Source organism: Aquila chrysaetos, chromosome 16, assembly GCF_900496995.4.
Source record: "Aquila chrysaetos chrysaetos chromosome 16, bAquChr1.4, whole genome shotgun sequence".
NCBI classification, from domain to species: Eukaryota; Metazoa; Chordata; class Aves; order Accipitriformes; family Accipitridae; genus Aquila; species Aquila chrysaetos.
Window position 1 is genome coordinate 1,445,001 of NC_044019.1, and position 13,466 is coordinate 1,458,466.

Here is a 13,466-nt window from a genome sequence, read left to right on the forward strand (position 1 = left end):
GGAGACCCCGGGATGGGACCGGGGCAGGGCTGGGGGACGGCGCGGAGGTTAGCGACCACCCCGGGGGGGATTTGCTGAGCAAACGGGGGGAGGAGGGTCACTGCTCCCGCGCTGCCCGGAGAGGTGCCGGTGGGAAGAACCGGGGACCGGGACCCCCGTGCCACCCGGCTGCGCCTGGGGAGCAGCATCTCGCCCCGGCGAGCCCCCGTGGCACGGGCGGGGATCAGCCGGTGCCAGGCCGTGTGCCGCCGAGGCGAGGGCAGCTTTCGGAGCCCCGGCAGGTAACCCTATCCCCCCGCGCCGCCCGCCCGCCGGGGAGGGACGCAGCCGAGGCTCCCGCTCCTGAAATTTATTTTAATGTAAACCTAGCTCTAAGGCAGCTTTTTCTCATTTTTAAACTATTTCATATCAATCCTTGGCCTGACATTTGTTTTCTTTGAGTGCGGTGGGGAGCGTGGTCGGCATTGCTGAGGATATCTCCTCAGGAATCTTGGCAGAGGCGGCTCCCTATCTTTGAAGAAACGGCAAATGCAAAACAGAAGGCAGATATTAGAGAAGCATAAACAATATTTTCCCCCTGCTAACCCCAGAAACGGCGCAGCGGCCGGCTCGGCGACACGGCGGCGGGGGGACCCTGTGCCCGGACCCCACCGGCGGCACAGCACCTGCCCGGGTTGATCCCCAGGGCAGGCGGAGCGTGGGTCCCCGGCATCGCTCCGGGGCAGGTCCCCATCGTCAGCGGCCACGACGTTGTGCGGAGGCACACGGCCAACCCGGTCCCCGAGGGCTGTGACCGACCCGCCGGGACGGGGAGTGGTGGCAGCTGAGGAGCGGTCACGCCGGGAGGGTTTCCAGTGGATCGGGGGGGGGGAGGCCGGTGCAGCCGGGGGTGCCCCCACCGGGGTCTTGCCCTGTTGGGGGCCAGGAGCCAGGCTATGGGGTCACCCCCCAAATGCTGAAACCCCAAGGAAACGCTGCTCCGAGGGTGAAGCTGGTTTCACCGGTGTGTTACCGCAGAGGGGTTTTGTGGAGGACGTGCACGGCAAGGATGGGCGGGAGCGCGGGCAGCGGCCGGAGCGTGGGCTGCACACGCAGGTTCACCTGGGGGTGCTGCTAAAAAGCTGGAAGAGGAGAGGAAACGGAGATCAAAGGACCCAGCAAAAGCAGGGAGACAGGATTTCAACCCCTGACATTAAAATAAAATGACTGTTAGGATAAACACTGCAAGGCAGCTTCCCATCCCAGGCAGCCAGGCTCGCTGGCGGGGCGGAGGCCGGCGTTATGTTCTTTGGCATTTCACACTTGAGAAGGAGTTTTCGCAGCAGCTCACAAATTTGCTGTCGTATCTGGGCAGCTGGGAGAGCGGCGGAGGGCGGTGCTGGTGAGGAGCGGCGGTGCTCAGCCCAGGAAAACAAGGGCACGGGGGATGCCGTGGTGGTAACGCTGTGCCGGGGAACGAGCAGCTCTCCTGGGGGCACCGGGAGCCGGTTCGGGAGCTGCTGTCCCCATGTGCTCCTTCTGCTCCGGGGCCTGTTTCCACCGTGGTGTGAGGCTGCGATGGACGGAGCAAGTCTGTCTTGTGGGAGGGCACGTGCTGCTGTTGAGGGTCCTTGTTGCAACTGGAGGTGCCGTGGGGATTCTTGCAGGCGGTGAGAGGAGAGCCGGGTGTCAGGGCTGATGAACGGAGCGGCTGGGACGGCGGTGTTGGGGTCTGGGGCAGGAGAAGCTCCTGGACACGGTCACAGGGACGGGTCCTGCAGAGCAGCCGCTCGCTGCTTAAAACCTAATCCACTGAGGAATGAACGTCCATGGGTTCAGCCCTGGCCTCTCCCCCTGTTTGCTCTCAGCAGCTCAGGCATTTCTGGCCCCCTCCATCCTTGGACCTGAATTTTGCCCCAGTGATGGATCATGAGGTGCCAAGGAAGTGGCTGAAAATGCTGCTGTGCTTGCTGTGGGGACCTCGGACAGAAGGGAAGAGGTGCCCAGTTTAGGGCAAGGTCCTCCCCAGTGAGCTCTGAAGCCACCGCAGAGCTCCTGGCCTCGCCAGTGGCTCCCCACGGCAGCGGATCCCTTAGTGCTGTTATGGGTTCCCGCTGCTCCTCGATCACCCGCATCCCCGTTTACAGGGGTTCCCTTCCCACGGGGTGCGTGGGCAGGGGCTGGAGCAGCCGTAGTGTTGCTGCGTTCACTCGTGTGCAGAAGCTGCATCCCCCCGCGATGCTCACGCAGGTGCGGTGGGCTCCCGCGGCACCAGGCTGCTCTGTGCCATGCCATCGCCCTGGCTCTCGGCGGGGACAGCGTGAATGGGGACACGGGAGGTCCCTGGGGCATCCCTTTCCCATACGTCCTGGCCTGCGGTGTGGGTAGCAGCCCCCCGAGCGAGCTGCCCTGGCCACTCTGAGCACCCCTGCCCCAGAAGGCTCTGGCCCGGACCACAGCTCATTATAATTAAGCCGGTGACCCCAGCACGAGGCTGGAAGTTTAAATGTCTGCGGTTGATGGCCACTTGCCCGCAAATTCCCTGAGATGGGAATCGCTCTCTGCGGGTCCCTCCAGGCTTAGCAGATTTCTTTGCAAAATACCCGTTGCATTAGAAAATGCTGTTTCTGCACAGGAGCTGCGAGGGCAAAGCAGCATCTGACCCACAGACCCCGGGTAAACACCGTCTGCTTCCCACCAAAGCTTATGAGTCCCTGGAGCAGGGCTGACGGAGCCGGCACGCGTCCCTCGGGGAGCGATGCCCTGAAGCCCCTGCAGCTCGCTGGGGCTCACAGCCCGTGTCCCGCCCCGGGGTGTCTGGGCAGATGCTCCACATCCCGCACCTGAATCCGGGCATGAGAGGCTGTGCTTGGGTCGCGGCACGAGCCGGGGCTCGTGTGGCAATGTGGACCCCGCGCAGCCTGGCCCTCGCCACTGCGCCTGCACAGATCCCGGGAAAGGGGCTCCGGATCCTGCCCAGCGGCTGCCGGGGCGACAGAGGGGACGGGACCCTCCGGCACCGCCGTCCTCGCTGTACGCCGCAGCTCCGACACTCGGCTCTTGTTCTGCTCCGTCTTTTGGCTATGAGGGACGGTGTTGCTGCTGCCCCCGGGCAGGCCACCATCCCACTGGGAGGAGGAGGAGGAGGAGGAGGAGAGGGGAAGAAGAAGGGAAGAAAAAAATGAATCCCCACAAAAATGTCTTCATAACAGGAAACGTCTCATAAAATACCTGTGGTTTGGCATGTGTGATCCGACTGGTCAAACTATGCACCTGGCAGGCAACCCTGCTATTAATGCTGCGCACAGTCTGGTATTTCGGTGGAGCTGAGGCTGGCGGAGGGGGGAGGATGGGACCGGCGAGCTCGGGGCACAGAAACCCTCTGTCGGGGCCAGGGTGAGGGGGGAACACGTCCCTTGGGCCTTGCTCGCCTCCATGTGCGCCCCGGGGGGACATCCCAGCTGTGTTTCGGTGAAGGGCCCACGATGCCCGGGGGATGGGGTGAGCCAGGCTGAGCCTCGCACTCTGGGCAGAAACTCGGCGTTTCTGCAGCTTTGGGCCAGGGTTTTCCACCTGGACCCGAAGTTCTCTGTCCAAGTCCCCAAACGCCGCGGTGCCCGCCATTCCCCAGGGATGGCTTCACCCCTGCGTGCACCCTCGGCTCCGACCGAGTCGGCAGCGATCAGCCGGGGCTCTCCCACGCTCAGCGGAGGAGTTTTGACAGCTGGAGGTGAAGGATTAAGCCCCGAGCTGTGACCTGCGGCAGGCTCATGCCTTGCTGCGCTCCCGGCACACACAGGCGGAGGGTCATTAATCCGCCTTAGCTGATCCCTGACCCGGCGGCTGCGGGATCAAGCGGCGGCACCAAACCTGTTGTCAGGGCTCCCACCGGACCCGGGCTCCTCGGCTCCGGGCAGCGAGCGCGCACCGCGGGCAGCGTGCACCGCGCACCGCGGGCAGCGTGCACCGCACGGGCCCCCGCCACGGCCCGAGTGCCGGCCTGACGCCGACGCGGGACATCGCCCGGCCAGCGCGATGGGGCAGGGTGCGGATCCCACACGCTCCCCGCGCTCTCTGCGCACCGCAGATGGCTCAGGCGTGTCGGGAGGCGAGTCAAGACAGGGAGAAACACCCAGGTCGGTTTTGCGGCACGTTCTTTAGCAGCTGCCTGCAAACCAGCTGTTTTACGACCGGCGGAGCGAGCAGAGCCTGGCGTCCCACCGCCTCGTGTTGTACACCCACCCTCAGGCTCCTCCTGCCGCGGCCCCCCCAGTGCCAGCTCCGCTCCTGCGCCCCGGCACGGCCGCCGGTGCCCTGAGCTTCGCACGTGCCAGCTGGCCCGTGGCTACCAGAGCAGCTCGGCCCGTGGCCTTTCCTTCAGTCCTCCACCCCCGCCTTCCTCCGCAGTAGTTGCTAACGCAGCAGGAGTTAATTAGCACAGAGCCCCCAGCCTCGGCGTTAATTTGGCTGCAACCCCTGCCTGGACCAGAGCGATACGGATGGACGCCGCAACCACCCTCAGCGAACCGGGCTGAAGGCACCGTGGGGCTGTGCCGCAGGGCGATGCGCCATGCCGTGCCGTGCCGTGCCGTGCCGTGCCGTACCATGCCTTGCCATGCCGTGCCGTGCCCAGCCTGCTCCGTGCGGGCGCGGGCGCTGCAGGGGTGGCAGGAGGCTGTCTGCAGATGGGGTGGGGTGTTTTTCTTTCGTCAAGGAAAATGTTTTCTTGTTCCCTCGGCTGATGGGCGGGTGAGGCTCCGGGTCCGTGCGGCGCGTACAGCAGCTTTTGGATCGGATCAGGTGTCATGCATTTAAGGACCGGCTCGTGCCAAGACTCTCCCCGCGCACTCCGGCGCTGCTCAGCCGAGCTGCTGCCTGATGCCTTTGGCTTTCGCAGCCCGGCCTACGGAAACAACGTGCTCGCTCTCTGTTTCAATAGCTCACTTTTCGTTTTTGACTCGTTTTATTATTATTTTTAAAGCATGTGTAGCGCAAACCAAATCATCTACCTCCTGCTGGAGGCAGTCCAGCCCCGTGTTGGGCTTGGAAAACCTCCCTGCTTTATTTTTTATTGTAAATGACCGGAGGATGGAGCGGCTGGATGGGACACGGCGGCGTCCAAGCCTGCGCTGCTCCAGCCCACCCACACGCGCCGGCTGCTTTCTTGGTGCTTTCTCTTTGCAGCGTCCTCCTGAGCCGGGCGAGCGTGCGAGGTGCTCGCCGCTGCTTTTGCTTCAGCCCAGGGCGAGCTTCTGCCGCAGTTTGCAGGGGTCGTGCCCGTGCCCCGTGCTCCCGGTGCGCGGCATGGGGACGGCGGCAGGGCCACGCCAGTGAGCCCGGGCGTGCGGTTGAAGTACATCGAAGGTCCCGTCCTGGCTCATCCCCGCACCCCAGCAAACCTCCGTGGGGGCTGGCGTGGCCCCGGGTTTGATGCAGGGGCAGAGCTGGGGCGAGGGCCAGCACGCCGCGCCCCGCACCGATCGTGCTTTTACGGCCGGGTTTAAACAAGTTCTCCATTTTACTGACCTTCAGCCGCAATCACAGATCCCCCGTGGATCACATATATTGACTTAAAAAATAATTAGCCTTGAAGGGAGCAGGCGCGGTGCCTGCCTGGCAGGCCCATAATTAATATTTAAATAACAGGGGCCATAAATCAGCTGCAGCTCGGCGAACAAGCCCCCGGTTGTGTGCGTGGGGGAAGCGCACAGCTGCGTTGCTCGCAGGAAAGTCGCCCAGTCTGCGAGCAGGGCCGTGGCCCGGAGCGTTGACGTGGATGCCGTGGGGAGAGGGGAACGGTGCGGGGCGGCAGCCCCCTTCCACCGGGAACGGCTGGGAGCTGTGCGCCGGGAGCACGCCGGGAGCTCGCCGGGCCGACCAGCACAAGCCACAGACTGTTTCTGGAGCGATGGGAGCGGCACGGGCTCCGGCTGCCCCAGCCCCTGCGCTCCTGCGAGAACAAGGTGACATTTCTTGTCTCCTTTCTCATGCTTCAAGTGTGAGATTTTTTTTCCTTTTCCCGGAGCTTTCATTGCGTGCCAGGGGTTTTTAACACGTCTGCTCACCGACTGCCAGGGGAGCAGACACTTGCAGAGTTCGCGCGGCGGCGGGGCGTCTGAAGCCGTGCCAGGGGTCTCCGTGCCGCGCCACCGCACCGGCTGCAGCCGGGTCGGGCCCCCCGCTCCCCCCCCGGAGCCAAGCAGCGCGGTGCTGCCGAGCCCCGTCCCCGCTCCAGCGCGTCGCCGGACCCCTCCAGCGCTTCCCCTGTACGAACTCTCCCGGCCCGGCTGCTCCGTGCTGGGCTTGGCTTTTCTGCAAGGAGCGGCTGTGGTCGAACTCCGTACTGTGCCGGGGGGGGGCTGCACTGCACCCAAAGGACGGCAGCCCGACCAGCCGTGGCGTCCAGCCTGGCATTGCACCGCCGTGCCTGCGAGCCGGCCGCGGTGCCCGGGCAGCAGAGCGGGGTGAGCCCCATCCCGCAGCGCCAGGGCCGGGAGGGGCTGTGCTCGGGAGCATCTCCCCTGCTCCAGGTGGGAAAAAAGTGACTCCCTGTGGGATGTCTGCTGGCCATACCGGAGCAGCTCCCAGCCCCTGGACCCCCATGAGGATGGGCGGGTGACACCCGGCTGTAGCCATCACGGGCGCAGTGGCCCCCACCATACCATGAACCAGCCAACGTTTGCAACCTGCCCTGGGAGATGAGAACGTTGCACGGCTGCTCGTTGTGATTAATTATCATTTCATAACGCAGGAGATTTCAGGCATGAAAGAGCCTCTTCACAGACACGTTCTGCACACTTTATCCATCATATGAGACTCCAGATGTTTCCATTTTATTCTTATTAAATCACCGCCTGGAGAGCCCGGGTAACGTGAGGCCTCCTGCCTCAGTGCCGGGCACTGCCGCGGGGGACGGCAAAGCACCGTAGACCCCTTTTCCTTGAGGGACGGAGACATGTGGCTGGGGGTGTCGGGCCAGACCCCCCCGCATTGTCCCCACAGCCCCGTGGGAGAGCAGGGGCAGGTGGAGCGACCCGTCCGGACCAAGGGAGGACGTGCAGGAGCTAACCCTGTGTCTGGAGATGCCAGGTTACGGACGGCCACCTCGGCGCGGAGCAGGGGGACTCCATTTCTCATCTGGCATGCAGCAAAACCGCGGCCGGAGCCAAAGCTGATGGATCACCTTGTCCTCCTTCTCCCTTCCCTCTGGCTCCGGTTTCCCCCAGTCCCGTGTCTCCAAGGGCTGAGGTCTCACAGAAGGACAGGGGGACATTTGCAAACACTCCGCAGCACCCAGCAGCGAGGGGCTGAGCCACCCCAGGGTGCTGCTCCTGCGGCATGGGCTTGTTGGAGCAATGAGCAGCATCCCGTGAAAACACCCCCGTCGAGGGGAGGAGCGGGGGAGAATAAAGCCCAGGTGGGAGAAGAGAGAGCTGGGAAGGGAGGGAGTTAGAAATGGAGGCACAGGGGTCATACCAGGTAAGGAAAACAAATAAATAGCTGATTCAGGGGTTTGTTCTCCTCTTTTATTTAGCAGAAACTGTATTTTTACAGCTGCAATCCCTTAAAATGGGATTCTTTTTCCCTTAAACAAATCCTTGTAAAATAATGCTTCATAAAAATAAGCGTTCCTCCTCTCGACCCTGAAGACAGAAAAACAATAACACCAGCAAGGCCCTCTCCGTGCCGCCAAGGAGGCTGGTGGTGGCTGTCACGCGTGTCCCTGGCTGTGCCCACCCGAGGCACAGCACGGCCGGAGCCCAGCCGTGGCGTCCCCTCCGGGTGCCGCGGCAGGTACGGCACAGCACCGGTAACCGCTGGCTCCGCGGGATGGGTAGAGCAGAGCTCCTCTCCCAGCACCTGCCGTGGCCACCTGCATCCTCACAGGGTCCGGGGTCTGTCGTGCCACCAGCGGCAGAGCCGTCCCCGTCCCCTCCAGCCCCGAGCACAGCGCAGGGAGCACAGGGGGCCTGGCTCCGTGGGCGTTTACCAGGCAGGAGAGCAGCGGTCAAGGCTGCCTCGTCACTGGAGACCTCCAAAAACCTGCCAAGCACTTGTAGCATCAGCAACAATCCCACTCCAGGGCTCCCCCTTCCCTTTACTTAGTTTTCTTTAATTTTGTTTTAATTTGGGGTTTTTTTTCGGGGGGGGGGCGGGGCGCGGTTTTCTCCAGGCTGCAGCTTTTTTTTCACTGCTGCTTCAGCAAAAGCGATTCAGGAAATTCCGATCAAATCCCGGCGCGCAGCAGCCCTGCCCCTGCTCCCCGGCGGGAGAGGCAGAGGGCTTAATTCTCATTAATAACCACCATGGGTCAATTATTGCAAGAAGGAGGAAAACCAGCAAAGCTCTTCGGCATCACATGTTATTTAAGCTTCCGAAAATAAATGTTCTTTGCAAATCATCTGTTTGCAGCTCTGCGCGTGGAGCTGGCAGAGAAAAAAGTTGCTAGAGAGAAGTTGTATTTATAGAGGTTATTTATTTTAAATAAACAGGCACTTAAGGCAGAGGCTGCTGCTCCCAAGTGCTGCAGCCCTCCCCTGGGCTTTCCCAGCCAAGGGCTCCCATCCCTCACCCTCCAAGCGAGCTCCCATTGCTGCCCGCGAAGTGCCGCAGTTGAGCCAGAAACAGCAAGTCTTGGGCTCCAACAGCGTGGTTTTGGTCCAGCACCCACCAAGAAACGCAGCGCCCATTTGGGAGATGCAGCACCCACCCAGCCGCTCCTGGGGCAGACAGGGCTCGGTGGCAGGAGCCACGGCCAGAGCGCACGCAACTATTGTTAGAGGAGACCCTGCTCACTTGAGAGATGCAAAAGCAACACTCGGCTCAGCAGGCTGTGGTTTTCATCCTACCTTTTCTCCCCGCTCTTCTTATATATGTTAAAAATATATAAGGGAAGCCTGACGTGGGCATAACCCCAGACAAACAGGTACTGGGGCAGCCTCTGACAGGCTCTGCTGGGTGCCTGTTGTTAGTTATTGCTCACAAACCATGTATTTATTGTGCATCTCCCAGCCGGTGCACACTGGGAAGCATAATGTGTTCAGGGCACCTGTGGTCCAGAAAAAGACAAATTGGAGGGAGTCCCACTCCCGCCGTGATCTTTCCCGGGTTCCCGGTTGATCCTCGCGGGACGGAGGGTGCAGGCAGGGGTCGTGGGTGCCCGCTCTCACTGTCGCTTTGTCCGCAGGAGCAGTGGGGAGCAGGATGGTGCCGGACGCCGTGGCCCTGCTGGTGGTGGTGGTGATGATGGTCGGCCTTCGCTCGGCGGCGGGAGGAGGTGCGGCAGGCTACGCCCAAGTGAAGTACATGCAGCCCATGGTGAAGGGACCCCTGGGACCCCCCTTCCGCGAAGGCAAAGGGCAGTACCTGGGTAAGGGATGCGCTCTGCGGGAAGGTGGGATGACACGGGGCCGCGGCTGCCTGGGACACTTGCTGGCATGGCGGGAAGGGGCCGTAGCATCCCACAGCCATCAGGCACTCGACATCCCCTTACCCTCGGGGTCGCTGCCCCCAGGGAGCAGCCTGGCACGGCCAAGGGTTCTGCTGTCCAAAGCAACTTTGGCCGAGCACGGAGGGGCCGTTTAGGTCTTCTTAACCCAGTGCAGAAGGACAAGGACGGGCACAGAGAGGCTCAGCAGAGAAGTAGAGCCCTTTGTTCGGGCTGGGTGGGCACCCTTGGGTCCCTCAGTCTGGAAGCCGGTGCACAAAGGGGACCCGTGAGCCCTTTGCTCCCATCCTCCTGCATGTTTGCCGGTAGGTTCGAGGCACAGCCCAAGCGCAGGAGCCCCGGCGCTCGCCATCTCTCCCCCTCACCACTGTTAAACCTGAGCTGTCCCAGCAAGGCTTTTTCCAGTCCTCCACCTATTCCATTTCCCTGGCTGTTTTGCACCAGCTGGGAAAGGAAAGATGGCCAAGGCCAGAGCCGAGACCCAGCCTAGCGAGGGGTGAGCAGGAGAGACACATTTCTTCCCTCAGAGAGCAGCAACCAGAAACTCCACACATGTTAGATCACTCCCCACCAAGTGACATGTGCCGCACGGAGGGGCAGAGGCACTGAGATCATTGCTCCACGCAGCCAGGCCTCCTGCACCGTACCCAGCCTAGCCCCTGCCTTTCGTATCCACCTGCCCCAAGCTCCCCTGCCCGCACACCATCCCCTGCCTTTGCTATAATCCCCTGTGCCTGCCCAGGGCTCCTTTTATGCCCAGGCCTGCCCACAGGTGCTGGAGGTTAGAAGGCGCAGGAGGGTCCATCGGTGCCCCACACCAGGGGCTTATTAGTGTGTGTTAATTGCACACACCCTGGGGAACTGCTCAGGAACTTGGGGTCTTTGCAAACGGCAAATGTTGAGTGTGACTGAGTTTCCCCGGCACTTCTTGGCTCATCAGGGCATCCCTCTGCCAAGCCAGCCCCCAGCACCTCCCCAAGGTGCACGCGACCCTCGCTGCACCCAGGGCAGCAGCACGGTATCTTCAGCTCAAGAGGGGGATGGAGGGGAGGGTCTGAGCCCTTTCCTTGATACCAAGCACAGCACTCCCCAATGCTCTTCCCAGAGCCAGCCACCGCTGGCAGCACTGCGGGATGGGGCAGTGCTGGGGCTCAGGTGCCCAGACCCACCGGGTCGGTGCCTGGCCCTCGGGAAGAGCCGCCGGAGCCCTCCCCGTGGGTTCACGCAGACCTGGACCCTCCAGGGAGCTGAAGTCTTGGCTCTGGGAGGAGAAACTGGAGAAGGCTCGGCTGCTGGTGGCTGATTTACTGCTGGGCTGAATGGCTTATCAGGAGTTCAGCTCAGCACATATGTCAGAAAACACACAGCAAAACCTGGAGCCGAAGCATGCTACGAGCCCCCCCCACCTCCCTGCCCCCTTCCCAGCTGTTGTAAAGCTGCTCCCTGAATCCCAGCCAGAGACAAAACCTTCCAGCGTAGTGCAGGAACGTTTCAGCTGCTGGTGGGACTGGATTCAAATATCTCCCTGCTGGTTTTCCTTCTTTTTTTCCCTTCTTCCTATGCGTCGGAGCGGCTTGCGCTGCCTCTGAGCAGCGCCGCCTGCTAACCGTGGCAGAGAGAGGAGTGAGCGTGCTGGGCTGTTTGCAAGGTGCAGTGTGGGTGCAAGCTTTGCCAGGTTAGACCAGGCACGGGTTAGAGGAGATGCTGAGGCAGGGCACGGGAGTCCCCTGGACGTTACTCTCCTAAAACCCCTGGGAAAGAGAGGGCGGACAGGGGGATGCGGGCAGGGGGGCAGCTGCAGCCTGAGCCACCAGCTGCGGGGCCACACGGAGGCAGCTAGGGAAGCCTGTGCCTCCTGGATCCCACCGAGCTCCCATCTCTGCTTAACCTCTAATTTGGCAAGGAAAATCCCTGCTGGCCTTCTGCCCTGCTCGGGGAGCTCAGCTGACTCGCCGCGACGGCGCAGGGCCGTGCCGGGCCCCTGCGGGTTACCCCCTGAGCCAGCTGGGACCTGTGCGGAACACGCCCCCCCCCCCAAGCCGGGCTGCCCCAGCCTGGCCCTGGGGCTGGGACCCCCGCCTGGGGGGCCAGGCCAAGCCCCGGGGCTGCGGGGGGCTCCCACCGGTCTGCGGGTGCCATCTAGTGAGAGACAGGGCTGGTTTCCTCAGGGTGCCAGACACCTTTTCTGACCCAAAAATAGACTCCCCAGGAGCACGGAGGCAGCTCCGGGCAGGAGATGCCGCTAAATGCTAAAATGCTAAAAGCATTTAAGCAGATATTTGCACAGTTGGGTTTTATTTTGGTTTGGTTGAAACCACGTCTGTGCAGCTTGCAGCCAGGTAAAACCGCTGCTGGGTGCTGGCCGGGGCTCAGGGCTCGGGGAGCCAAGGCGGCGGCACCCTAGCTCGGGGCAGCGATAAGGCACAGGCGATGCCCGAGACAGGGAATTGTGGCAGGCGAGTGGTGGAGTTCCCCTCCAGCGACAGTACAGAGGGTTCACCCCGGGGCAGCAGCCTCAGCTGCAGAGGTAAAGGAGCACTTTTCACCTCCCCAGGCTTGGGGAAGCTCAGTGCAGAGCCAAGGTTTGTCCTCTGCCTTCAGGGCTGCGCTGCCCAGGAGGTGGGAGCAGGCGGGTGCCGGGCAGCGCCTGGGTTGCTGCTGCCCAGTGTCCCCAGAGCAGATGGCCCACAAGTCCTGCTGCTTTTAAAAGAGACTCAGTCCTGGGATCCCTGTGGGGTTGCTGCTTGCTGCATGTGGCCAAGAGGCCTCCAGGTCCCGTAGCTCCTGCTATCGGAGAAACTTTGCTTGCTACCTCCATGCTTCTTTCTGCAGTCTGCTCCCATCTCACTGCCGTCCCCTTGAACGGCAGCTCTATCTGTCAGGGCTGGGTCCTGCGCTGAGCCTCCCCGCAGGGCTCAGGGCAGCCGCTGCCGTGGAAGACGGGATGAGAGATGCAATAACACTGGTCCCATGCATTGTCCCTGTGAGCCTGTGAAACTCGCTCTCACGAGACAGGGCTTGGCAGCAGCCCTGGAACGAGCTCAGCCAGGCTCTGCCATGGAGCAGCCAACCTCTCCTTCCTGCAGTGTCATCCGGCTGCGCTGGCCAGACCTGCTACTGACTGCTCGTGGCTGGGAACCACTTCCCATCTTGCCGGATCATTCCTCTGCCGGCCATTCCGCGCTGCCGGGTCCCTCCTCCAGGCATGCGGGGGTCCTTACCAGGGATGGACGCAGCTCCAGAGGGGCTGCAGGATCCGCCTGGACGTGTCCATGCTCCTCAGGAGGTGAAAAGCTCTGTAGTGCCCAGGCAAGAGCTTGCAGGAGGCCATGCCTGCTCCTTCCCCTTCCCGCTGCCCCAGCTGGCTCTTTGCATTAGCATTCATGGCAGCTTTGTTCATGCTTCGAGGGGAACACATAACCCCATGCTGCTGCTGTGAAATGCAGAGCTCTGAGACATGCGTCTGTGGTAAGACATGGTCTTTTGAAATTGGATACCACTGGGGCTGCAATGTCCCAGTTTCTCTCCGCTAACGTCCCCGGTTTGGTTTTCCCGTCTGCTTTTTTGGCTGCCTGCAAGTTGGCAGCTCTCGCCTGGCGTTTCTCTTCGCTGCCTTGTGTGAGAGTGTGTGTGCTTTTTCCTTCCTTCGTGGGCTCAGCTGTAGATCCTTGTTCTGATTCCATGCAAAATGACCTAGAAAACTAATTCTTTTCAAACCATTGCAAGAAGACAAAAAAAAGGGAAAACACATTGAAATAATTTTCTGGAGAAAAATTTTTCCAGAATTCAAACCCCAGAAATCTGCTTTAGTGCAACACTTCACATCTCCCTTGCCTTCTTTCCCACACCATTTTCTGGGGTGAGGAGCAGGAGGTTTGCAGAAATCCAGTGGCAATGTCATGACAGACAAGTATTTCCTTAATCATGACAGACAAGTATTTCCTTAATCAAGACAGCCAAGTGACCTCTATTACAGCCTAGGATGTGGGTCAGGCTTTGATATGTAGATAAGCTCTGAAAATGTTTCCATTACCAAAAG

General features: G+C 61.5%; 1 protein-coding gene across 1 annotated transcript in view; it reads left to right on the forward strand.

Moving 5' to 3' along the window:
* Positions 1 to 13,466, forward strand: part of COL8A2 (collagen type VIII alpha 2 chain) — a 34,572-nt gene that overhangs the window by 14,580 nt on the left and 6,526 nt on the right. The window contains exon 2 of the mRNA XM_030039472.2: positions 9,167 to 9,349. Within this exon, the coding sequence (XP_029895332.1) occupies positions 9,184 to 9,349 (166 nt within the window). The 5' untranslated portion in view covers positions 9,167 to 9,183. The remainder of the gene's footprint in view (positions 1 to 9,166; positions 9,350 to 13,466) is intronic.